Below are 26,704 nucleotides of genomic sequence, written 5' to 3'. Positions count from 1 at the left end.
TCAAATTGATATGTTGTGGATACTATAAAATGTTGCAAATTTAATTAAAGTTTAATTAGCTAAGACATATTCCTTAGAGTTTAATATTTTCTCATTTTATTTGTTGCTTTTCCCACAGGGCTTTCATTTCCTTAGTCAAAGTGGCTTGTGTATGCATGCACTTTTTGTTATTACTTTATACCTGTTTTGCAATCAGCAGGTATGAAAACTGAGACGCAGTGAAACACTACTACTAAAGAAATTTAAATTACTCACATTTGAAGATCTGGCTTCTCATTCTCTCCAAACTCTACAAAAGCGAAAAGACAAGACGTAAAATGGCAAATACCCTTATTTACATGTAAACGTAGACCAAAGAATAAAGTAACTCATGAAACTCACCTCAGCAATACATTCAACGCGTCACCTTCTTATAACAGTATTTGTGTGCAGAGACTTATTTACCTGAGCAAATTCTCAGCCAAGGCAGTAATGCAGCAAACAATCAGAGGCCCAAGCCAATGATCGGAGGCAGAATGGAGGAGGAAAATACCACGTAGTCGGTACTTCAGGTATTGTATTCATTCGTAAAATACGCTATTCTCGAGTATACCCGCGTTGAGTGAACAACGTTGGCGGAATCAACGGATTAAGCTAACCTTAGATTAATCGTCGGTTTTGTTCATTACATATACACGTACTAACAAGTACACTCACTACATAGTTTGGTATGTGGTTCGTATAAACTGCCAATTTCGTGACATTCCGTTGTGAGTAAATCCACTGAGTTGTAAATTTTCGAACATTCAATTGAAATGAAAGTGGAGTTTTGAATTTTGAATTCAATTTACATACTTTTACCGAACGTGCTATTACCAACTAAAAAACCTTTGGACGATTGTGCTGAATCCACATTTTGTAAAGGCTGAAAACGGCGAATGTATACGTATTCCATAATTCCAGCTGCATATACTATGTATGTATGTATGTATGTATGTATATACACATCCATATAAATGTGAACTTGTATGTATAGTAGGGAGCAGTTTCTGCACTTTTGCCCATAATAATATTTGAGAAAAGAGGAAATTCTTGAACGACGCCATATTTAGTTTGCCACAACAATAAGAAACAAGACATCACACCTTACCATATAACCGCAACCTATATACATATGTACATAAATATAGTACATATCTCAATTGGAAAAATTTGGGGGCAAGTTGCTTTGAAACCGATCACGAAGGTTCTATAGTCCATAAACTGCCATAGTTAAAATACCTGAGCTACGAACAAATGAACGAACACATCAGCGAACATTTTAACTAAGGTCTTCAACTGTCAAACACAAAAATTAAGAACATCAAGTGATAATACTCAAATGTATACATACATATGTATGTATGTGGATGCATATAATTTGAAAAGTGCAAAACTAAGTTTCGAAATCCACCCGAAATGCTAGAGTCGAGTGTCCGAAATGTTATGAGTTGGCCAAGTTCTTACGTATGAGTGCGAAAATTAACAGTTTCACAAGACAAAAGTGAATATGTGTGCACTCAGCCACGTGTATGTGCTTTTGTGTTTGTGTGTGTCAATCTGAATAATAATAAAGAAATAATCTCATGAATGCTCGTCGCAGTGGTGGGGAGTTTTGGAGAAGTCCTATATAATTGTGCTTATAGAAAAAAGAAACAAAGTAATGAAAAATGTAAAAAAGTAAAAAACGAATAAAGGTAAAAGATGAAATGAAATAGCTGACTTCAAGAACCACTTAGAAACACGTCAAAACCAGAAAATCAACTTTGCTAACGTTATAACTTGACAAACTTAAGTATACTGAATTCACCTTGTCTACACATGTTTCCACGATTGTGTTTGTGTGTATAAATTTTGCTGACACTAATCTGTCTACCTTACATGCGTTAGCATAAGAGCTTTCTTTGTACCAGCGTATTGGTAGGTTTAGTCAAGTGTCACCAAAACTGAGTTTGAAAGTGGATTTCACGATTTTACAATAGAATAGGTATTTAGAGTTTATTATTGAGCACGTAAATATGGGTGATTCTACGCCAATTTGTCGCTGCCGAGTGCTCTATTTGGGTAGTGCAGTACCACGTCAGAGTAAAGACGGCTTGCAAGGGATCCAAGAGCCGTTGAGGAGCCTCTATCCCTCGGAGGGTGCTGTCGGCGCCAAAGGCATTGATTCGTGGTTAAGCGTTTGGTCGAATGGAATTTTACTGGAGAACGTCGATGAAAATTTGAAACAAATCACACGATTCTTTCCCATTGAGTCGTTGCATTATTGTGCAGCTGTGCGTCAAGTTTTAATACCGGAACGTGGAAACTCCAAGCCAGAGCCAAAATTTCTGCCACTAGACTCACCATTCGCACGAATGCCCCGCGCTCAACATCCGCCGATATTCGCTGCAATACTTCGACGAACCACTGGCATTAAAGTGCTCGAGTGTCACGTGTTCATTTGTAAACGTGAAGCTGCCGCAAATGCTCTAGTCAGATGTTGTTTTCACGCATATGCGGATAATTCTTATGCTCGACAATTGGAGACTGGTAGTTCTGGTGGTGGCGCTGGCGCCAGTGTTTACGGCACATTAAAGAGTGCAGTTGGTAGTAAATCGAATGGAGATTTAAGCGGTGTTGGACTTCCGAATAGCAATCATCACCATCATATGGGCGTGCCAACGAGCCAAGCTGGCTGGCGCTCTCGCTCCGGCAGTACAACTACCTTGAACAGTGTTGGGCGGCAATCCAATGGTCATGCTTTTAACGGAACGAGTGGTATCAGTCTGAATGGTGGCGGGAGTAATGGTAGTGCTGCAGAAGGATATACATCCGTAAAAAATTGTAAGTTTTATTTTTCTTATAACAACAACTATTATAATTATTATATTTACATCTTTTAAAATACTCCTTGCTTACGAAGCATTTACGAAAATCTCATGGACATTTCTCTCAATTAACCTACTGTCATGTTTTCATTTGAATTTCAAAAAGTATTTACAAAACCATTATATGTTTGTTGGAGCAAAAATTCACTCATATGTTAATTATGGTTAGCATTTTATTACAAATTGTGGACATACTAACTACGGACTGCAATACTGTGGAGTTTATTTCCCTAAATTTGTAATATTACATTAAGTATAGTAACGAAAAATAATGGAGTAAAATATCCAAACTTTTTATTTCTTCTTAAACATTATCTTATTATCAGGAAAAATCGTAACATTTTAAATCACCCTCTAACAAACTATTTGTTCTTTGCATAATTTGAAAAGTTATTTTCCAAGTAAATATTTGTGCAATAAAAAGGTAATCTACATAAAGCTTGGATCGAAGATATTTACACGGATAAACTTGTCATTCGATGTGATATAAAGTGGCTGTGGATGAATCCAAGTATATACATAAGTATTAGTAAGCTAAAAATAAATGAACAAACAAACTCTCACATCGAAGCTTGAGGTATTTACGCATAGGCATCTCAAAATATGAAAGCACTTTCCACTTATTTAAATATTGACAACATCAACATGCTCGATACCAACGTTATCTATTGGTTTTTAAATGAAAGCATTTCTTTTACTTTATGTGTAAAACTTAAGAGACAAACAACTGAAAGCAACAAATAAATGTTAATCGGGATGCAAATCAACTAAAAATACATGTGTAAATTTCGTATCATGCACAAGTGTGTATCAAACACATATCGCTATGTTTGCAGCTGTATTTGGTGGTTTATTTGTGTAAATGTAATGGTAATTGCTACATACTATTCTCAACAGAAAAAAAATTACGCTATCTGTGGTCGGGAAATGCAAGAGGAGTGGCGAAGTTGAATTTTTAAGGGTTAAAAACGATTTATCTCGATATCCAAAAAACTACGAGTCCTATAGGAAAAAGTTATATGAGAAAGTTGTAGGTAATGGTTACACATAACCTCAAAACTTATGTGAAGAATTCAAATATCCATGTTTTGGGGTTTGTACAAAAACAAATAACTTTCATGAAATTTGGTGTAAACTTATATTCTTAAGTCCCAAATTCTCAATAATTTAGTATTAATTAGAATACTATTTAAAGAAGGAAAGTTTCTTTCGACTTAAAATCAAAAAAAGTTCGTAATAGCAAACAATATTTTCATTTTGATAAGTAACCAAAGTAAGGGGAATTGTTATTGTATGCATTAAGTCGAAATATTTAAGTCTATCTCAAACAGGTATAAATTTGACGAAATTTCGTTTCACTAGTTCATTATTTCACTTTTTCGTTTGGCGATTGTATAGGAGTGTGTGTGGTTGTATGCAAATACGTGCTTACGTTTTAAATATACATAAGTACATTCTACTTTTTAGTTAGAAACAAAGTTACGTTGTATATGTAAAAATTTCACCAAATATAATTTATTTCCTGAAGTTTAATAAACAATACAACCGGTTACTCAATTGTATTCGCTGCTGTTTGTTGTGAATCAACGTTTATAGAAAACAAGGCTCAAAAACTTCAATTTTTGGGAGATCTTAAGAAATGTTAAAAGGAAACATATTTATATGTATTTCTGTGATTTATTGATATAAAAGCAATGCCAATCTGTATCTTATTATCCAAAAATTTTAAATTATGTTACTTTCCTCCGAAAATAAGTTATTTAAATTCGACTACTTCATAACATCTCAAAAGAACACAAACATATTAAAAAGACCATGGCAACCAACCATTTTGTACCAACCTCGTCATCAAACATCTGGTTGTCGTAACATTATAGTCTATGAAAGTTGAATTTTATCAAAGTTTCTATACGAGCATACGCATAATTAAAATTACCGCAATTTTTTAGACGCTACTATATACTAGTGAACAAACTTTTATACAAAACCCTCTTTCTAAAACGCTCATCAAACTATTTTACTGATCAACAATTTATTATTTGTCAAAATTACTTACGAATCGTTCCCCTACAAACAGCAATATACTAGACAATATTACCAACGGAGACAGTGTATTTCTTAATTATCCTGATAACTATTTCTGTCAATAAATGTACTTTTGGTAGTTTGCAGCTAACACAATTCACAAATTAATAATCAAATTTATACAGGCACCTTTTAAATGTTTGGTTTAACTAAATATACGTATCTTATGGATTTAATTCTAGTAGCGTCATCTATGGTCAGACTGGGAACTTCAATTGACCTGTTTGTAATTTATGATTTCTAACATATAAGTTATACATACATATGTATATTAACCCAAAAACTTATTTGCAGCTTCCGACAAGATGTAAGTTAATATTCTTATACTTATACTTATAACTACAACATTTGCTAATATTATATTATATTCTACCATACGAATACATACATATGTACATAAGTATACGGATACATATGACTCAATATTTTTCATTGAGGTTTAATGATTTTTTTTAAAATCCAACTGATGAGATCATACCTTTCTGAACACTCGATGAGACGGAATTTACTAATTTTTTAAATAGTGATATAAGTGAAGTAATTAAATTAATTGGTTTAAAAAAAACTATAATTTTTTTAATTAAATTGTATATGAAATAAAATTATAACATACCTAACACTGTTCCGAAAATTTTAACATATAATTACTTCCAAAAATGTTTCTATACAATTTTTTTTGCTCTTGAATTGCTTATATAAAATGTTTTCTTGGAAGACGAATTAATGGCCGCATTTCTGTAGAGTCTTAAATGATTATCGGGGGTTCCTTTGTGCCCAAAAATAATTTAAACGTTTACAGCTTATTTTTTAGCAATATATACATATGTAGCTCGAGAAAAGATATTTCTGATATCTTAAAATTAATCAATACAATGAAAAGCTGACATAACAATGATAATCTCGGACTAGACGAAATTTGTCCTCATACATAAATCACCAAAATAATACTATATCCTGAAAATCAAGTGAATCTTCCTTGGTTGATTTAAATCTTGGTATAAATGTCAAGGGATTAACAGCCCTGGGACTCAGAATAAACTGTTCTGGACTAATAAGAGAATATGTAATATCTTAAATTCGATACAAACTAACTACACCTTTTTTACACGGTTTCTATTTACACGGATTTGAAGTTAAACGGTTGAGAAAATTTTTTTTTTGTAAAAAACTTAGCACCATTGCTGAAGTGAACATACATAGTAGTAACTGGGAAATCCCCTTATTCGATAACTCTTACTTACACATTTTGTTCGCATGATATTTACATTGCTAAAATGGATATCTCCAGCGATGATACCGACTTTAGTCCAGTTCGTCGCAAACAACTGCGCTTGGTATCAAGTAGCGACGAATAATTATGTAGCTATGTAAATATTTTTCCCTTATTTCGATTCTAAATTTTCTCTTCTTAGTTCTGGATTAACAGATTTCTTTTGTTCTTTGCATGCTCTACCAATTTTTCACCTGTATCAATTATGTATATTAAGTTTTAATGCTCAATAAAATGGCATATGAACATACAATTCGTATGCATATCTGAAATTTTATAGTTCTTAACTTTTTTTACACGGTTTTTCTAAGTAAATATAGTTCTTTATTTCATCTTACACGGTTTTCAGATGACATGGAACGTATACCTCATTTTACTATAGGAAACGCATCTTTTTTACACGGATTTCTGAGGAACATATCTACCGTGTAAAAACAGAGTTGGGTGTATTTGTTAAACAACAATTCGTTTGTATTATTACATCCATGTATACATATTTACATAGCTTGTGTTGCGGAAACACGATTTCATGCACGCATGCACCGCATGGCGGATGCGCCGTATTGTTTATACCTGATGAAATCGAATTTTTTATAAAATATCTAAACCAATATTATGTGCATAGGACGAACTCTTATCTATGAATTTAAACTTCTTTACCAATATTTAGTGCTTATTAAAATTCATGTTATAATTATTATAATTATTTTACACTGTTTACAACCTCTGTATTATGTGTGTATCTGTATATTCCCTTGTGTTTTATGACATTATGAAATTAATATAATATTCTGAAAGTAATAATACTTAGTGTGTAAATTATAAAATTCCAAAAATAATGTTTTCTAATTGGTCTTTTTATAGTTTATGGAAGCAGTGCTGATTTAAACGTGACTGTTGATGATGGCGAGAATTCGATATATAATGGAGATGAGAATCACAAAGTCTGGAACGGTTCTCAAGATCAACTTGACGCCATTGCAATGGAGAGTCCATATGAAGTCTTCTCGGGCAACACTTCTACTCTGGGACGTCCTGTGAGAGCTCGTCAAATTAGCACACCTATTGATGTTCCGCCGCCACCCGAAAGAGAGGAAGTTAACAAAAAACGTAAGGAAAAAAAAAATTCCAAAACACCTGGCACTCAGAGTCTTTCGGGAACTCTTATACGTCCAAAGCCGATTCATCCTAGCACCTTACAGAAACCTGGAGTTTATGGAGGCGCTTCAGGAAGTGTGATTTATGGCCCACTCGTTGGTCCAGTAGGTTTTCCACCACCACATGGCTCACGAAATTATCACACAATCAGTCATCGAGGTTTTCATGGTGGCCCATCGGGGTCACAACCGCATTTTCATCACCCTAGCATGCCATCACAACCTCCACCACAAATGATGCATCCACCGCAAATGGGTATCCCAATGCAAATGCCCGTTATGATGTCACAACAATATGCCACACTTCAATCCTCACGATCTACAAAGAAAAATAAGAAAGATAAAAAGAACAGTGGCATACCAGTTGGACTGCCCATGGTACCACCGATTTATGCGTATCATCAAGGTATGGGCCCTCCACCACCACCTCAACCAGCTATTGCGCAATCATTGATCGGTGAGCCAAGACCACTAGCTATGTCCAATCGAAAGCTAGCAGTATCTATGGGAAATGGACTAGATGATGGACTAAACTCTGGTGCAGAATCGCCTGGTGGTACTGGCATTTATCGGAGAAAAGGTCACTTAAATGAAAGAGCGTTCAGTTATTCTATAAGACAGGAACATCGAAGCCGTAGTCATGGTTCGTTGGCTAGTCTACAATTTAATCCACCTGACATGAAGAAGGAACGAGAAATTGCACAAATGGTTGCCGGGCTCGACTTAAATGATGGACCCGAAAGGGAAATGTCGTCCATGACACTGCAGCGGAAACATATGATTGCCACAAATGACGTAGGATCCGGCATCCAAACGCAACAATCGATTTATGGGAATGGGGGTACAAATGCCTTGTATGGCAACAGCATGGGTCCAGCGGGTAACTTTGGCAAACCACGAAGATAAGTCAGCACGGCTGACTACTCGGTAGACCATGGCGCAGGCAATGAATATATGTATTTATTATGGTTAAATAAGGCATATAAACATGTAATTATAAAAACATATACATATATATTCAAGTACTTATACATATGTCTGTATTATATAAGACATAGTTTCTGCAAACACCCTAGGGTCAGAATTATAAAAATGTATGGAGAATATATATTAAATGAGGAGTTTAATCAGTCGATGTACCGCGATGAAAAAATCCATAAATTAAATTAACGGATAGAGATTTAGAGATGTTGTCAAAGCAGACAAGTACATACATATGTATCTACCAATGCTGACACATAATTATATAATATTATATGAATGCGTATATATGTACATTCAAACAACTGTATACAATCGAAATAATAAAAAGGTAAAACCAAAGAAGTACTGGGAAGAGAACTAAAGAACTCTTTTCCACTTGTCTGAAGAAAGCTACATAATTCGCAGTTATTAGATATAAAAATTAAAAAGAAGAAACTTAAACAAATTCCTATGTTAAATTAAAATTCTTCAAGTAATAAAATCACACACCACGCCCAAACTTCAGAAGCATCCGCTTCAACAATTCAGTAATCATCGAAGCATTGTGCATGACTGACTATGTAGTACTGAAGGAAGGAATATTTTGGAAACAATCACACGAACATACAATCATTTGTATGCAAGTAAGCTTGGATTTTGCTATTAAAAATTATTAAATCCCATTTTCAAGAATGTTAATTTACTATGGGAATACTATATGGCTTTGTAAATATTTACATGTAATTATGTATGTACATTCTATTTATGGACAAATTATGTATCTAATGGTTTAGCAAATAATTTTAATGTATAAGAAAATTTATATTTACATATACATACATATATTTGTATGATCCCAAACTTCTCTAACATTTTGTGCAGTCGTTTATCTTTGTTGAAGTGTGATTCATAGAAGATGAGAAAAATTCAAAGATAACCCAACTTAAGACACCATGTACCGTACGAGGAAACATGTGTACTACAAAATATATCATGACTATTAACTTTCTGAAAGCTTTTCAAAGCAAATAAGTAGAATTAGATAAAATTACGATGCTGGTCAATAGAATTGCTCAATATAATTTCGACGGATGTGAATGATTATACATATACATAAGTATGTATTGCATAAATATTTATTTGTTATGTACATATGAATAAGAAAAATGATTTTTCCTTTCGTCTCTATACAATGAAAATTGTGTGCCTTATTAGGTTTATATAATATATACTGTTATATGCATACATATTTACTTTAATGTATAATGTAATATGCAAAAATTTTTTTAATTTGGAATTTCCATAGAAAGTTAATATAAGTTTATATGTACGTTAAGGAAATCGCCAAAAAATTTAAACAAAAACTGTAAAAATCATTAACTCGAATACAAATAAAATATGAACGTAGTAGTACATAAATTATGTATCTTTTTTTCAAGTTAAATATGAGTGGAAGACAAGTACAGATGTAAAATGAGGGCATCAAAAAAAGATACACATCGGTAGGTAGGTATGAGTGCTGCCACTTTGTGCTCAATTAGCCATTCAAGGATTGGTGCCTAATGTGTTCCAAATAATCTGTGTCTGGTTTATGCTAGAACTGGACACTCACAGAGAAAGTGGAACTGTTTCCCTTGTTTGTAAGTATAAGCCTATACTTAACTAAATTGGAATACTAAAATTGAAAAAAGAGCAAATAAAGCGTGTATGTATGGTATACTACACCTCCAATTCTGACATATGGAGCGCTGGTTTGATGACCAGTTTAAAAGAAACACTATAATATCAGGAAACTAACAGGAGTGCAGAGAGCAGCCTGTGCAGAGGTTACCGGTGCTATTAGGTCATGTCCGACGGATGCACTCAGTACACTCCTGCAACTGCTGCCCATTGACGTCTTTATTCGGAGAGTAGCAGCATGTTCTGTTATAAGAATACAGGAGTTAGGAATAGGAAAGATTATGGACATAGGGTCATCCTGCTTAACATATGTAAGTAAATCAGACTATATTCCCCCATGTTAGATTTCAATAGCCACTTCGAGGTAAGGATACCCTCTAGACGGGAGTGGAGAAGAGGTTTGGTAGAAGAGGATGATGCAGTTTCTAGTTATACTGACGAGTCCAAAATGGACTGCGGAGTCTTCCAGTCGGAAGTATTAGGTATAGAGAGGGCCAGTGGTACTCTATTGAATAACTACGACAGAATACAGAAATCAACCAAATACACAGATAGCTGGCGTTGTCGACGCCAATTTCGGTGTAGTTAGAAATTGCATAAATGCTTAAAGCTCACTGGCGAAGCAACTCCACCCGTCCTTAATTTAAGTTCCCGGCCAAAGAAACATTTTCGGTAGTGAAAAAGTAGACGAGCTGTCCAAACCAGAATTTTCTTTAGATGAATCCGGAGCGGAGTTAATACCAAGTCCGCTGGGAATGCTCAACCCCCAGATATTTATCTTTGGTGGGAAGAGAAATTGTTGTATCACCGAGTGAGGGAAGATTAAATTGAGGTATTTTGAGTTTATTAGTGAAAGCTATCAGTTCCGATTTACCAGGGTTAATATCTAGTCTGTTGTTCGTGGCCCATAGGTGTAACCTTCGTTGGGCTCTTTCCATAATCTCACTGATTGAGGAAGGAAACGTCCCTGATACAATCAATAATCACCTAACGGGTTTATAATTTTTTATTGCACGTAATTTTATAAATTCAATTTACTGTTTGAACTTATTGTGGAGTTATAAAAAATCAGCGTCATGTTAAGAACTGCGATGCAACACGTTATAAATTAATGTAACTTTCATAGTTTTTGTAAACAAAACCTCCACTCCACTTTTAATCTAAGATATTTGTGAATAAAAATTTAAAATGTAATTTTTTTATCTGAATGAGTAAGTTTGCCGACCAGTGCTCTGGAGTATTGAAAATGATGACTTTGACTCAAGGTTATTATTACACTAGCTTTGCCCCGCGGTTTAATGTGGAAAAGAAATTGTGTATTAACAGCAGAATTAATGACTATTCACATTTTCAGAAGCAAAACAATTATAATATGAGCGTTGGAAAAATCAATTTACAAAATTTGATAACTGACAGAACGGCAGAGTTGTTTATGCTTATGTAACTGTTTTTTGGTGCGCGTCGTAGAGAGCTGGAAATCATTTTACTACTTCACTTTAGGCTACTTTAAAGTTTGTCTTTGAATTTTATTTATTGTGATAGAGAAAGCCAATTTTGAAGGAAATTGTGGGCGATTGAATCGGAAGGGTAAATTTGTGGGTATTATAGGGAATGGCCTGGACGATATTTTATATAACCTACTGCCGTTGCACAGTCATCATCAGTATGGCAGGCGCACCAACTTTGAGTTTCGAATTTTGGGAGGGGATGACTGGTCGAGGAAATTTGAGAGCTCTACAGAAAATATTGTTGTGTCGTTAGTTGTCATGACCGTAACTATTGAAATGTAGGTCCTCACCTCACTTGGAACTTGCTCTAATATTTATACTTTTGCAACCAGTTGCTACAGAGTATTATAGTTTTGTTTATCTAACGGTTGTTCGTATCACCTAAAACTAAGCGAGATATATATATATATAGGGTTATATCTACATATATAAATAATCAGGGTGACGAGAAAAGTTGAAATCTGGTTGACTGTCTCTCTGTCCGTCCGTCCGTCAGTGCATGCTTTAACTTCAATAAAAATTGAGATATCTTGGTGAAACTACAGGTTTTGTAGTACAAAATTATGAGTTCGTAGATGGGCGTAATCGGACCATTGCCACGCCCACAAATCGTGGTACGTGGGATTCAAAATCAGTGGTAAGTTCTTCCGTTCTTTGTGAGGCAGGTATACTGAAATCGGAGAGTCATTTTCCAACCATCGCAAACATTTTATCCTCAATAAATTTCAGCGCTTCGTTAAAAATTATGTAATTGCTGGCTAGTAATATTTCTTGACTTCCACATCATAGTGTCGTCCATCATTTCGTCCCAGTGGTCATCGTCTTCAAGTAACCCCAGCGTCCCACATGCTTATCGGAAAGTGGCATTCTCCTGTACCAATATGATTTTGAGCGCTTGTAAACTGGTGGGCTTTTGGATTCTAGTTAGCAACAACCGTACACAATAATACTCAAAGTGTGTTGGGTGTACGGTGTGAATTCTACCTAGATCATCTGAGGCTTTCACAATAGGTTTAAAGTCAAGAATGTTTGGGCACGGGTAGGTCTGGACAGATTGTGCATATTGAACAACATATTTAGCATAAAGTTTGCTTAAATAATGAAAACCACTATGGGTAGTATATGGCAGCATAAATATTACAGACCGATTTAACATATTTTAAGCAAAACTATAACAAATAAATAATATATATATTGGGTAGTCAAGTTGGCGCTGAAAGCGCGTAGTTCTAGTTTTATTCGTCACATCGGGTCATGCTATAACTTTTTGGAAAGCTCATTTCACGCGCTAACAAGTGTTTGATTGATTGTTGTTTTTTTTGAAGTCGTTCGTGAGTTATAGCGTCGCAAACATGGAGCAAAATAAAGAGAAAATACGGCATATTTTACAGTACTACTACGAGAAAGGCAAAAAATGCATCTCAAGCCGCCAATAAAATTTTTACAGTTTATGGACCCGATACAGTTTCCATTTCCACCGCACAACGATGGTTTCAACGTTTTTGTTCTGGTGTAGAGGTGGTTGAAGATGCGCCACGCTGTCGAAAATTGTCGTCGAAAGAGACCGGCTTAGTAGCAGCCGTAGCATCGGTCAAGAGCTGGGCATGAGTCATCAAAAATTCATTTCAATTTCAATAAAAAAAAATCAATAAAAATACCGCAAGACTTTTTTGACAACCCATTATAATATATAAAATCAACCCGAAATATAAAGTTCTTATATTGGATATGTGAGGACTAAGATACTTTTGAACCGGTGTTATAAATTTCTTTTGTAATCCATTTTTGTTGTGACGATATTTTATTACCTGGTAAAACTAATCATACTTTCAATACGATATCTTACATATTGACCAATGTGGTAGTTATAAAGTCAGCCATAGCCTCTCGGATCTATATTTGTATATTTGGTATCGGGGACTTGAAAAGTTTTTTTGTCATAAAGTGGTATTCCTTAAAACTGCTATTAAGCTATTTATGGAAAGTTGTACTCCTTTTTCACTAACTTTTTCAACATAACATATGAATACAAATCAATGTAACACATAAAATTTCGTTGAAATTCGTCATTCGTTCTTCAGATATAAGTTTTAGCATAAATGTGAATGGTGGCAAGCTCATTGTCCAATTTTTACATCGCTATCTTTGAAACTTTCAAGTATCATCTGACTTATTTATTTATCGAGGTTTTGCACTTTTACCCGTTTTAAAGATATCCATTTTATAGGGAGTGGTTATCAAACGTTTGACTCATTCGTTACACCTCATATGGTTTATGAGATATGCGCATAAAATCTATCTACGATTACAATAAGTAATAAGGACAGGGTGGCGCAAAAGTTATCCTCCTATCAGAAGATGTTATAAATTTTGCTATTGACCTCTAATGTCAGTTCTGCTTTGACATTTGTGTAGTACACTGCGTTCCACAACCGATATGCTGAAGGACGCATTTTACGGGCGCCTAATCTCCCGTTTTGGCGATTTGCACTGGCCAGCAAGATCGCCTGATTTGAACGCCCCAGACTTTTTTTGTGGGGCTTTTTGAAATCGCGGGTTTATGTCAACAAGCCTCAGACTCTTTCAGCTCTTAAAGACAATATCCGTCAAGAATGTGAGGACCTATCGCCGGAAGTTCTGGCCAAAGTGATGGAAAATGCCATAAAAAGGGTTCAAATCACAATCAACTGTGGCGGCGGCCATTTCCATGATATCATATTCTCGACTTGATGTTAAAAAAAGACCAAATAAAAATAATCTACAAGCAGAATCAAAGTTTTTAATTTTTTAAAAAAGTTTTTCATTTTCCAAAAAACATCGGAAGGTTATTTTTGCGCCACACTGCACTTATAGCGCAAACTTGTACTAATTTTTTATTACCAAATTGGTTTTTTTGTTAAGTGTACACCAATAGTAGTATTCACTGTTATTATTATTAAAACTCTTCAAGTAATCTTAAATTTACTTAGCTACTAAGTACTGCCAACTAGTTTATTCACCATGTGGTTGTTCGTTAAGGTCGTTAAACAGCAAACTGTGCCGCGCCCAAAATTTTAAACCGCGGGTCTTGGAATGTTACCTACTTTTGAGTACAATTGCACATACATACTTACATATGTGTATAAAATATGTTATGTGCAAAACACATTCCAAAAATGCAAATATTTCATTAGCAATGTACCACTTATGTACTTATATGTACGTGTGTACATACATATGTATGGTAAAGTACGATCTCGATAAAGCAGACTATCTTAAGCCACTTATGATAAATTGGAAGTAACTGGAGCCCAAGATTTTCATACCCATGAGTACAGAAAAACTTTAGTTATTTTTCCCGATACCCAAAGGCTCAAATCGCTGTTATAATTATTTGAAATAAAATATCGTTTTATGATTTTGAAGTACATTTATATTGACCAAGAAAATTATGATTTCCACTTATAAAAAACGATTGAAAAGTAATAATTCCCAGTTGGTGTTGCTAATTGACAACGTTTGCTCATGAAAGTTAAACGACTGGCATGCAGCTTTGAAGTTGGTAAATATACGGTGATTTTGGTTCACTGCTAGTATTTGGAGGTTTAATAAGTTTTTTTTAAGTTTAACGAGAGCCGAATTTTAAATGTATTCAAAACAAACAATAAAATTAAGGTCAGGTTTTTGACGTTTATTTTCCATACAAATTAGTATGTTTAAAAAAGCTTTCAAAAAACGAAAGCTTTTTTGAATTGAAATAGGGTTCATATTGTACATATTACTTACAAAGTTCAATTTCATTTGAAAAGTGCAAGTTCCATTAACTGTACCCTGTAAAATTTCTTTCACTTTCATTCATAGATTCTTGGCAGATTGTTTTCCTAAACTAATTGGCATAATTATTTTGACATATGTACGTAGCTTACATTCAACTATTACACTTTTTTACTAAGTACCGTATTCAACGAAGCAAAAATGTTGATCAAAGTGAATTGCATATTATTAACATAAATACTTATGTAAAATATTTGGTCTATTCTCTTTTGTTATTTCATTCTGCTGGTAAGAATGACAGCAGACAATGATTTTCACAGCGGCACAAATATTTTGATATCGCTTTATTTAGTTATTCCTTGTCGAGTCCAAAGCAATATTGACGAAGTGTTTGATAAGTCTACCCAAATATTTGATAAAACAGTTCTTTTATGACTTAAAATGGTTAAAAAATCAGAGATGAATTTATCAACATGAATAGAAATTGTGACAAAATATAATTTGGGTATTCCCATAATAAATATTGCTAAGGAATATAAATTGTCAAATCGAACTATTTACTATTTATCAAATCAACACAAATAAAACATGTAAGGAAGGGCTAGAAACAACCGAACACTTTATACTCTTGAATCAAAGCCAGGGTCATACTTTATCGTGTATGTAAAATGTCAACCTGAAGATTGAAATCCAAGCAACTTTATATACATACATATATACTATATATAACTCATACACTGACAGCAACATAAGGATTGTTAGAAAAACGAAAACCATTATATGTATTATAGGGAAGTTGGGGTAGTATCGACCAGATTTTATCTATTTTTAGGTTTAGGAGATATGTATATACATTGAACTTATTAGAGGGTGGGGCCACACCCACTTTTTCAAAAAATTTTGCCCACAGGTGCCTCCGGCTACTGCGATCTTCTGTGCCAAATTAGAATTTTATATCTCAATTTAGTGCTTTATATGTTGGTTTTCGGTTAATTGCGTTTTGTGGGCGTGGCGATGGTCCGATTACGTCCATCTACTAACCCATAATTTTGAACTGAGACCTGCAGTTTCATCAAGATACCTTAATTTTTATTCAAGTTACAGCTTCTCGGGCGGACGAACGGACAGAGAGACAGTCAACCGGATTTCAACTTTTCTCGTTCACCTGTTCATTTATATACATATATATGTTCATATAGCCCTATATCTATCTCGCTTAGTTTTAGGTGGTACGTACAACCGTTAGGTGAACAAAACTATAATACTCTGTAGCAACTGGTTGCAATTTTACAGCTATGGATATCCAATGCTGATACGGGTCCATTTCACCATTTACCGTATACTAGCAATTGGCAATTGGCAATTGGAATGTTTTGTTATACGTAGGGTTAAGCCATGCGGACGACGTTTAATAGCAGAAACGACCTATCTTATGATAGCGCAATGTAAATGATCAGTCAACATCACTTCCACCGCCCGCTTTACCGTACGAGACCGTAGAATTTCCCACGATTTGGATTTCTCCCGTAGAAACGAGTCAGCAGATTGCTCTCTCACAACGCAGAGTTACCATCTCGATATACTGTAGTAATTACAAAAATTGTCTTCAATATGTTTGAAATTTCCTTAAACTAACTCAAAATCAGAGTAGAAAGCTATTATTTATAAATATATAAATTATTTTTAATAGTTTGTTTTCAGTTTTGATATTTTATATTATGAAAAATTTCAATTGAAAACTTAGATGTGTACAAAACTATATATGCGAAATGAAGCAATGACAACATTGTTCAAATGAAAACAGAAGAAGAAAAATGTTCTTTAACATTCTTTGATCTTCGTGCCGAAATATTGTAGTATGTATGTATGTACATATATACCATATGTACTCAAATGTTCCATATATGTACATACAGTTGTGTTCACGAAAATAGTAGTGCGACAGCACATAACACTCTAATCTTATTTCTGACATGTTCTATCTTGCAAATTGAACCTTGCTACAATACTTTCGTAGAACAGAATATTGTTAAAAAAAAAACACCAAAATGCCGTTATTTTTATTTTACATTGCTTTCTTTATGGTATATTTCAATTTTGCACCAAAAGTCTTGTTCATTAAAATAGTAGTGCTTGACGGGAATAGTTGAAAAAAATTTAAAAAATTTTTTTTTTGAATTTTAACTGACATCAGTAAGTGTATTAAAATAATATAGTAATTGTGTGATATAAATTTATTGAAATCGCTCTTTATTTCTTGTTTAGTCGGTTGAAAAAAAGCATTGCTTAATCAAAAATCGAGAGTTAATAGTTTAGTTAAGAGATGAAGGCAAGACATATAAAGAAATCGAAGAAATGATTGGTTGAACTGCTCCGATGATATTTAATGCTATTCATCATACTATTAAGTCGGAAACTGGTGGTGGTAAGCGCAAGACTTCATTTCTAGAGGACCGACGAGTTTTGCGATACAGCAAAGTGAAGCCTTCGGCGTTGTCAAAAATAATTAAACATGAATTGAATCTAATGGTCAGTGCTGTCACAGTTAGCCGAAGGCTAATAGAAGCCAATTTACATGCAAGGAGTCCGAGAAAAGTACCAATTTTGACGAGAAGCACGTCAATTGCAAGAATAAAAGGTTTCGAAAGACCATATGTATCGGCCCGCCTAAAAGTGGCACAATATTGTATTTACGGCTGAGATCAAAATTGTTTTGTTTAGTGGTATAGGCTCCAGGCAGTGTGTTCGTTGTCTCCCAAACACAGAATACCACGCAAGGTACACCACAAAGACAGTAAAGTATGTTGAGCTAAACACTATGCTGTGGGCTTATTTCTCGTATGCTGGCGATGTTCCAATCTCTTTGATCACTGGCATTATTGACCAAGCAGTGTGCATTAACACATTGAAAGATGTAATGCTACCGTATGCTAGTTGGAAAATGTCCTTAAAATGGACATTTCAGCAGGATAATGATCCTAAACATACGAGCAAACTAGCTAATCAGTGGCTTGCATCTGAAAACATCTACGTGATACCATGGTCAGCACAATCTCCGGACCTAAGCCCGATCGAAAACTTATGGGGCGATGTCAAGAGATGCGTAGCAACAGCAAAACCATCAAGAAGTACAGAGCTTTGGCAAGTGTTTAAGGAGGTATGGGCTCAAGTCTCTGTGAAGCGTTGTAGGGAGCTTATTGATTCCATCCTACGTCGATGCCTAGCCGTTATAAACAATAACGGATTTACAACAAAATATTAGACCTTAGGAAACATATTAAATATGAAATATTTACTGTTTCTTTCATATTCTTAGTTTTTTCGCCTTTTTTAATAGCCACTACTATTTTCTTGAACAGCATAATTTTTCAATTTTATTTTAATTTAATAACTGTATGTAAACTAACAAAATTTTTGGTAGATAAAACCGTAAATATATCATACATTAATTAAAAATTAGGTTTTTATAACTTTTTGATCGAATATTGTTCTTATCATGTGATTTGACTGTTAAATAGTTAGTAGTCACCGGCACTACTATTTTCGTGAACACAGCGTATGTACATATACATGCATGTACATTAGGGTGTGTCATTCTGAGGCAACCTTTTATTTCAACTGAAAAACAGGCTAAAAACTTTCGAAAATGTGAAAATCGATTATTTTACGAAAAAACTCGATTCTCGAGTAAAATCCGAATCGAGTTTACCATCCCAACTGGCAGCCAACGCGTGCACATATAATAACCTCCGCAGAATAACCACCACAAAAAAAAATGATTTTTTTCCATGTAATTTATATGGAAAACAGAAAATTTGACATAGGCACCTCTTAATATTAATATTAAGAGCTCATCTTTTGAGTGACTTTTTTCACATTTTCGAAAGTTTTTAGCCTGTTTATCAGTTGAAAAAAATGGTTGCCTCAGAATGACACACCCTAATGTACATACATACATACATATGAATATCTATATGAGCACTTTCCACATAACATACATTTGACTATCTTACGAGTAAACATATGTACATATGTATGTTTGTTAGTGCACACACAATTGTCTACCTAAGGAATGTTGTGCATGAATATTTTTATTATTTCATTCAATGAATTATTGCACCTGTGTATGCAGTTTCACATACATACGTATACTATATGCATATACATATGTATATACATCCATACACTCATACAAGTTTTCTTTCACACTGTTAAGCATATGTAGGTATGTTTGTAAGTCTGCAGACCTGTAATATATTCATTTATTTACCGTGGATCTAAATCTAAGATTTTTGCCAATGAAATGAATCAAACGCTCACACATACACATACATTGAAATATGAGTCTTGAGATTGAGGGATATTACTAAACATCAGCAGTAATTTACCACCATATGGTGAATTTACGACAATCCAGTTTTTTTAAACACTTGCTTATGCTCTGGCGCGTCGTGTATCTTCAGTATGTGGCAGTTAATATAGTTTTTTGTATCCGAATTGAATACTTGTATTGTTCGATCCGAACTTTGGAATGCGGACAATCTAGTCAGCACATGAATTTTTACGCCAGCCATACTGATTTAACATCAACAATACATTTTCTGTACTTATTGAAAGGGGCAGCAGGTAGGATGAAAAGGCAAGCTGATATCACTAAACACAACCTCTGCCAACACATTATTTTTTTTTTAATAAACAGAAAGAAAATAAAAGCGGTGAAATATTCTTACGTAGCATATATGTGAATAAAAATACCAGACAAATTTTATGCGATTTGAATCGAGAATCACATCAAGCGCACATAACGCACGTACATATGTACATACATATGTATAGTATGTAGATACTTTCACCCTAATTTTTTACAAATTCCTCAAACTGCGGAAAACATCCCGTCATACATGCATATGTATGTATGTATCTCCATTTAGTTATTTTGATAGCGAGATGTCCACACAGATGTAGATGCACTAGAAAACTACAAAAATATTTAAACTTCAAAGTAAAACGCGAACTTTTTATTCCCATACTTTGAATAGTATATGTGTATGTACATACTTACGCGCTTCAATGGTATGCTGATTGCATCTCTCTGGAGGATGGGAGGGTCGTTATTTTTTTGTTTATTATTAGCCATATTTAGGTTCGTTTCTCTGCTTGCTATCTTTGGCCGCTGTTCTCTTGTCAAATTTTACATGTGGAAGAAACAACTACATAAGTTTGGTAGTTCAATGGATACAAGAGAGTATACGGATGCCTTAAAGTGGTATAACCGCTATTTTCAATGTTAACAAGTTTTGTTTTACACATTTTAGACCAGTTTATAATTATAGTTGTTTATTGAAAATGTAAAGCTCAAAACTAAGGGCGTACTAAATTTTTTTAATGGCGAAAAGACGAATTTCTACATCCAAAATTATGAATGTCTTAGAAATGAAAAGAAAATGAATCACTTTATCCTGGAACAATAAAAATGCACTATCGCTACAACAAAAAATAACAACTGAAATAGTTATCTACTTGAAAACAACCGGCATCTCAATAGTATAAGTAGCATTAAGATTTATATAAACAAATCTAAACAAACAATATATTATATATAAACAAATAACAATAAGAAAACATACCAGTTAGTATAAATAGAAGTAAGACCCATGTTATAAGTTAGTCTTAAGAGTATTAATAACAAGAAAAAACGGTAACTTCGGTTGCACCGAAGCTAAATACCCTTCACAGGTGCATTTCTGTTAGTAACTATGTGTTCAGTTTGTATGGAAGCTATATGCTATAGTCAACCGATCTGATCAATTTCTTCGGAGATTACATTGTTGCTTTAGGAAATAATATACACAAAATTTCGTGAATATATCTTGTCAAATGTGAAAGTTATCCATACAAGAACTTGATTCCGATCGTTCAGTTTGTATGGCAGCTATATGCTATAGTCAACCGATCTGAACATTTTCTTCGGAGATTACATTGTTGCTTTAGAAAATAATATATACCAAATTTCGTGAATATATCTTGTCAAATGTGAAAGTTATCCATACAAGAACTTGATTCCGATCGTTCAGTTTGTATGGCAGCTATATGCTATAGTCAACCGATCTGAACATATTCTTCGGAGATTACATTGTTGCTTTAGAAAATAATATATACAAAATTTCGTGAATATATCTTGTCAAATGTGAAAGTTATCCATACAAGAACTTGATTCCGATCGTTCAGTTTGTATGGCAGCTATATGCTATAGTCAACCGATCTGAACATATTCTTCGAAGATTACATTGTTGCTTTAGAAAATAATATATACCAAATTTCGTGAATATATCTTGTCAAATGTGAAAGTTGTCCATACAAGAACTTGATTCCGATCGTTCAGTTTGTATGGCAGCTATATGCTATAGTCAACTGATCTGAACATTTTCTTCGGAGATTACATTGTTGCTTTAGGAAATAATATATACAAAATTTCGTGAATATATCTTGTCAAATATGAAAGTTGTCCATACAAGAACTTGATTCCGATCGTTCAGTTTGTATGGCAGCTATATGCTATAGTCAACCGATCTGAACATTTTCTTCGGAGATTACATTGTTGCTTTAGAAAATAATATATACCAAATTTCGTGAATATACCTTGTCAAATGTGAAAGTTGTCCATACAAGAACTTGATTCCGATCGTTCAGTTTGTATGGCAGCTATATGCTATAGTCAGCCGATCTGAACATTTTCTTCGGAGATTACATTGTTGCTTTAGAAAATAATATATACCAAATTTCGTGAATATATCTTATCAAATGTGAAAGTTGTCCATACAAGAACTTGATTCCGATCGTTCAAATTGTATGGCAGCTATATGCTATAGTCAACCGATCTGAACATTTTCTTCGGAGATTACATTGTTGCTTTAGAAAATAATATATACCAAATTTCGTGAATATACCTTGTCAAATGTGAAAGTTGTCCATACAAGAACTTGATTCCGATCGTTCAGTTTGTATGGCAGCTATATGCTATAGTCAACCGATCTGAACATTTTCTTCGGAGATTACATTGTTGCTTTAGGAAATAATATATACAAAATTTCGTGAATATATCTTGTCAAATATGAAAGTTGTCCATACAAGAACTTGATTCCGATCGTTCAGTTTGTATGGCAGCTATATGCTATAGTCAACCGATCTGAACATTTTCTTCGGAGATTACATTGTTGCTTTAGAAAATAATATATACAAAATTTCGTGAATATATCTTGTCAAATGTGAAAGTTGTCCATACAAGAACTTGATTCCGATCGTTCAGTTTGTATGGCAGCTATATGCTATAGTCAACCGATCTGAAAATTTTCTTCGGAGATTACATTGTTGCTTTAGAAAATAATATATACCAAATTTCGTGAATATATCTTGTCAAATGTGAAAGTTGTCTATACAAGAACTTGATTCCGATCGTTCAGTTTGTATGGCAGCTATATGCTATAGTCAACCGATCTGAACATTTTCTTCGGAGATTACATTGTTGCTTTAGAAAATAATATATACCAAATTTCGTGAATATGTCTTGTCAAATGTGAAAGTTGTCCATACAAGAACTTGATTCCGATCGTTCAGTTTGTATGGCAGCTATATGCTATAGTCAACTGATCTGAACATTTTCTTCGGAGATTACATTGTTGCTTTAGGAAATAATATATACAAAATTCCGTGAATATACCTTGTCAAATGTGAAAGTTGTCCATACAAGAACTTGATTCCGATCGTTCAGTTTGTATGGCAGCTATATGCTATAGTCAACTGATCTGAACATTTTCTTCGGAGATTACATTGTTGCTTTAGAAAATAATATATACCAAATTTCGTGAATATACCTTGTCAAATGTGAAAGTTGTCCATACAAGAACTTGATTCCGATCGTTCAGTTTGTATGGCAGCTATATGCTATAGTCAACCGATCTGAACATTTTCTTCGGAGATTACATTGTTGCTTTAGAAAATAATATATACCAAATTTCGTGAATATATCTTGTCATATGTGAAAGTTGTCTATACAAGAACTTGATTCCGATCGTTCAGTTTGTATGGCAGCTATATGCTATAGTCAACCGATCTGAACATTTTCTTCGGAGATTACATTGTTGCTTTAGAAAATAATATATACCAAATTTCGTGAATATACCTTGTCAAATGTGAAAGTTGTCTATACAAGAACTTGATTCCGATCGTTCAGTTTGTATGGCAGCTATATGCTATAGTCAACCGATCTGAACATTTTCTTCGGAGATTACATTGTTGCTTTAGAAAATAATATATACCAAATTTCGTGAATATATCTTGTCAAATGTGAAAGTTGTCCATACAAGAACTTGATTCCGATCGTTCAGTTTGTATGGCAGATATATGCTATAGTCAACTGATCTGAACATTTTCTTCGGAGATTACATTGTTGCTTTAGGAAATAATATATACAAAATTTCGTGAATATACCTTGTCAAATGTGAAAGTTGTCCATACAAGAACTTGATTCCGATCGTTCAGTTTGTATGGCAGCTATATGCTATAGTCAACTGATCTGAACATTTTCTTCGGAGATTACATTGTTGCTTTAGGAAATAATATATACAAAATTTCGTGAATATACCTTGTCAAATGTGAAAGTTGTCCATACAAGAACTTGATTCCGATCGTTCAGTTTGTATGGCAGCTATATGCTATAGTCAACCGATCTGAACATTTTCTTCGGAGATTACATTGTTGCTTTAGAAAATAATATATACCAAATTTCGTGAATATATCTTGTCAAATGTGAAAGTTGTCTATACAAGAACTTGATTCCGATCGTTCAGTTTGTATGGCAGCTATATGCTATAGTCAACCGATCTGAACATTTTCTTCGGAGATTACATTGTTGCTTTAGAAAATAATATATACCAAATTTCGTGAATATACCTTGTCAAATGTGAAAGTTGTCCATACAAGAACTTGATTCCGATCGTTCAGTTTGTATGGCAGCTATATGCTATAGTCAACTGATCTGAACATTTTCTTCGGAGATTACATTGTTGCTTTAGGAAATAATATATACAAAATTTCGTGAATATACCTTGTCAAATGTGAAAGTTGTCCATACAAGAACTTGATTCCGATCGTTCAGTTTGTATGGCAGCTATATGCTATAGTCAACCGATCTGAACATTTTCTTCGGAGATTACATTGTTGCTTTAGAAAATAATATATACAAAATTTCGTGAATATATCTTGTCAAATGTGAAAGTTGTCCATACAAGAACTTGATTCCGATCGTTCAGTTTGTATGGCAGCTATATGCTATAGTCAACCGATCTGAACAATTTTCTTCGGAGATTACATTGTTGCTTTAGAAAATAATATATACAAAATTTCGTGAATATACCTTGTCAAATGTGAAAGTTATCCATACAAGAACTTGATTCCGATCGTTCAGTTTGTATGGCAGCTATATGCTATAGTCAACCGATCTGAACATTTTCTTCGGAGATTACATTGTTGCTTTAGAAAATAATATATACCAAATTTCGTGAATATATCTTGTCAAATGTGAAAGTTGTCTATACAAGAACTTGATTCCGATCGTTCAGTTTGTATGGCAGCTATATGCTATAGTCAACCGATCTGAACATTTTCTTCGGAGATTACATTGTTGCTTTAGAAAATAATATATACCAAATTTCGTGAATATATCTTGTCAAATGTGAAAGTTGTCCATACAAGAACTTGATTCCGATCGTTCAGTTTGTATGACAGCTATATGCTATAGTCAACCGATCTGAACATTTTCTTCGGAGATTACATTGTTGCTTTAGAAAATAATATATACCAAATTTCGTGAATATATCTTGTCAAATGTGAAAGTTATCCATACAAGAACTTGATTCCGATCGTTCAGTTTGTATGGCAGCTATATGCTATAGTCAACTGATCTGAACATTTTCTTCGGAGATTACATTGTTGCTTTAGAAAATAATATATACCAAATTTCGTGAATATATCTTGTCAAATGTGAAAGTTGTCCATACAAGAACTTGATTCCGATCGTTCAGTTTGTATGGCAGCTATATGCTATAGTCAACCGATCTGAACATTTTCTTCGGAGATTACATTGTTGCTTTAGAAAATAATATATACCAAATTTCGTGAATATATCTTGTCAAATGTGAAAGTTATCCATACAAGAACTTGATTCCGGTCGTTCAGTTTGTATGGCAGCTATATGCTATAGTCAACCGATCTGAACATTTTCTTCGGAGATTACATTGTTGCTTTAGGAAATAATATATACCAAAATTCGTGAATATATCTTGTCAAATGTGAAAGTTGTCCATACAAGAACTTGATTCCGATCGTTCAGTTTGTATGGCAGCTATATGCTATAGTCAACCGATCTGAACATTTTCTTCGGAGATTACATTGTTGCTTTAGAAAATAATATATACAAAATTTCGTGAATATGTCTTGTCAAATGTGAAAGTTATCCATACAAGAACTTGATTCCGATCGTTCAGTTTGTATGGCAGCTATATGCTATAGTCAACCGATCTGAACATTTTCTTCGGAGATTACATTGTTGCTTTAGAAAATAATATATACTAAATTTCGTGAATATATCTTGTCAAATGTGAAAGTTGTCCATACAAGAACTTGATTCCGATCGTTCAGTTTGTATGGCAGCTATATGCTATAGTCAACCGATCTGAACATTTTCTTCGGAGATTACATTGTTGCTTTAGAAAATAATATATACCAAATTTCGTGAATATATCTTGTCAAATGTGAAAGTTATCCATACAAGAACTTGATTCCGATCGTTCAGTTTGTATGGCAGCTATATGCTATAGTCAACCGATCTGAACATTTTCTTCGGAGATTACATTGTTGCTTTAGAAAATAATATATACCAAATTTCGTGAATATATCTTGTCAAATGTGAAAGTTGTCCATACAAGAACTTGATTCCGATCGTTCAGTTTGTATGGCAGCTATATGCTATAGTCAACCGATCTGAACATTTTCTTCGGAGATTACATTGTTGCTTTAGAAAATAATATATACCAAATTTCGTGAATATATCTTGTCAAATGTGAAAGTTATCCATACAAGAACTTGATTCCGATCGTTCAGTTTGTATGGCAGCTATATGCTATAGTCAACTGATCTGAACATTTTCTTCGGAGATTACATTGTTGCTTTAGGAAATAATATATACAAAATCTCGTGAATATATCTTGTCAAATGTGAAAGTTGTCAATACAAGAACTTGATTCCGATCGTTCAGTTTGTATGGCAGCTATATGCTATAGTCAACCGATCTGAACATATTCTTCGGAGATTACATTGTTGCTTTAGAAAATAATATATACAAAA

At 33.8% G+C, this 26,704-nt stretch overlaps 1 protein-coding gene across 1 annotated transcript; it reads left to right on the top strand.

The window, feature by feature from the left end:
- Positions 1–573: 573 nt before the first annotated feature.
- LOC126763683 (uncharacterized) lies at positions 574–9,782 on the top strand. Its single transcript, XM_050481420.1, has 3 exons — positions 574–955; positions 1,016–2,844; positions 7,108–9,782. The coding sequence occupies exons 2-3, from the start codon at positions 2,037–2,039 to the stop codon at positions 8,304–8,306; spliced, it is 2,007 nt and encodes a 668-aa protein (XP_050337377.1). The 5' UTR covers positions 574–955; positions 1,016–2,036; the 3' UTR covers positions 8,307–9,782.
- Positions 9,783–26,704: the final 16,922 nt, after the last annotated feature.

This window comes from Bactrocera neohumeralis, chromosome 2 (genome assembly GCF_024586455.1).
Source record: "Bactrocera neohumeralis isolate Rockhampton chromosome 2, APGP_CSIRO_Bneo_wtdbg2-racon-allhic-juicebox.fasta_v2, whole genome shotgun sequence".
Classification (NCBI taxonomy): Eukaryota; Metazoa; Arthropoda; class Insecta; order Diptera; family Tephritidae; genus Bactrocera; species Bactrocera neohumeralis.
Note: the sequence above shows the minus strand (reverse complement) of the source record. Positions and strands in the feature narration are given on the sequence as shown.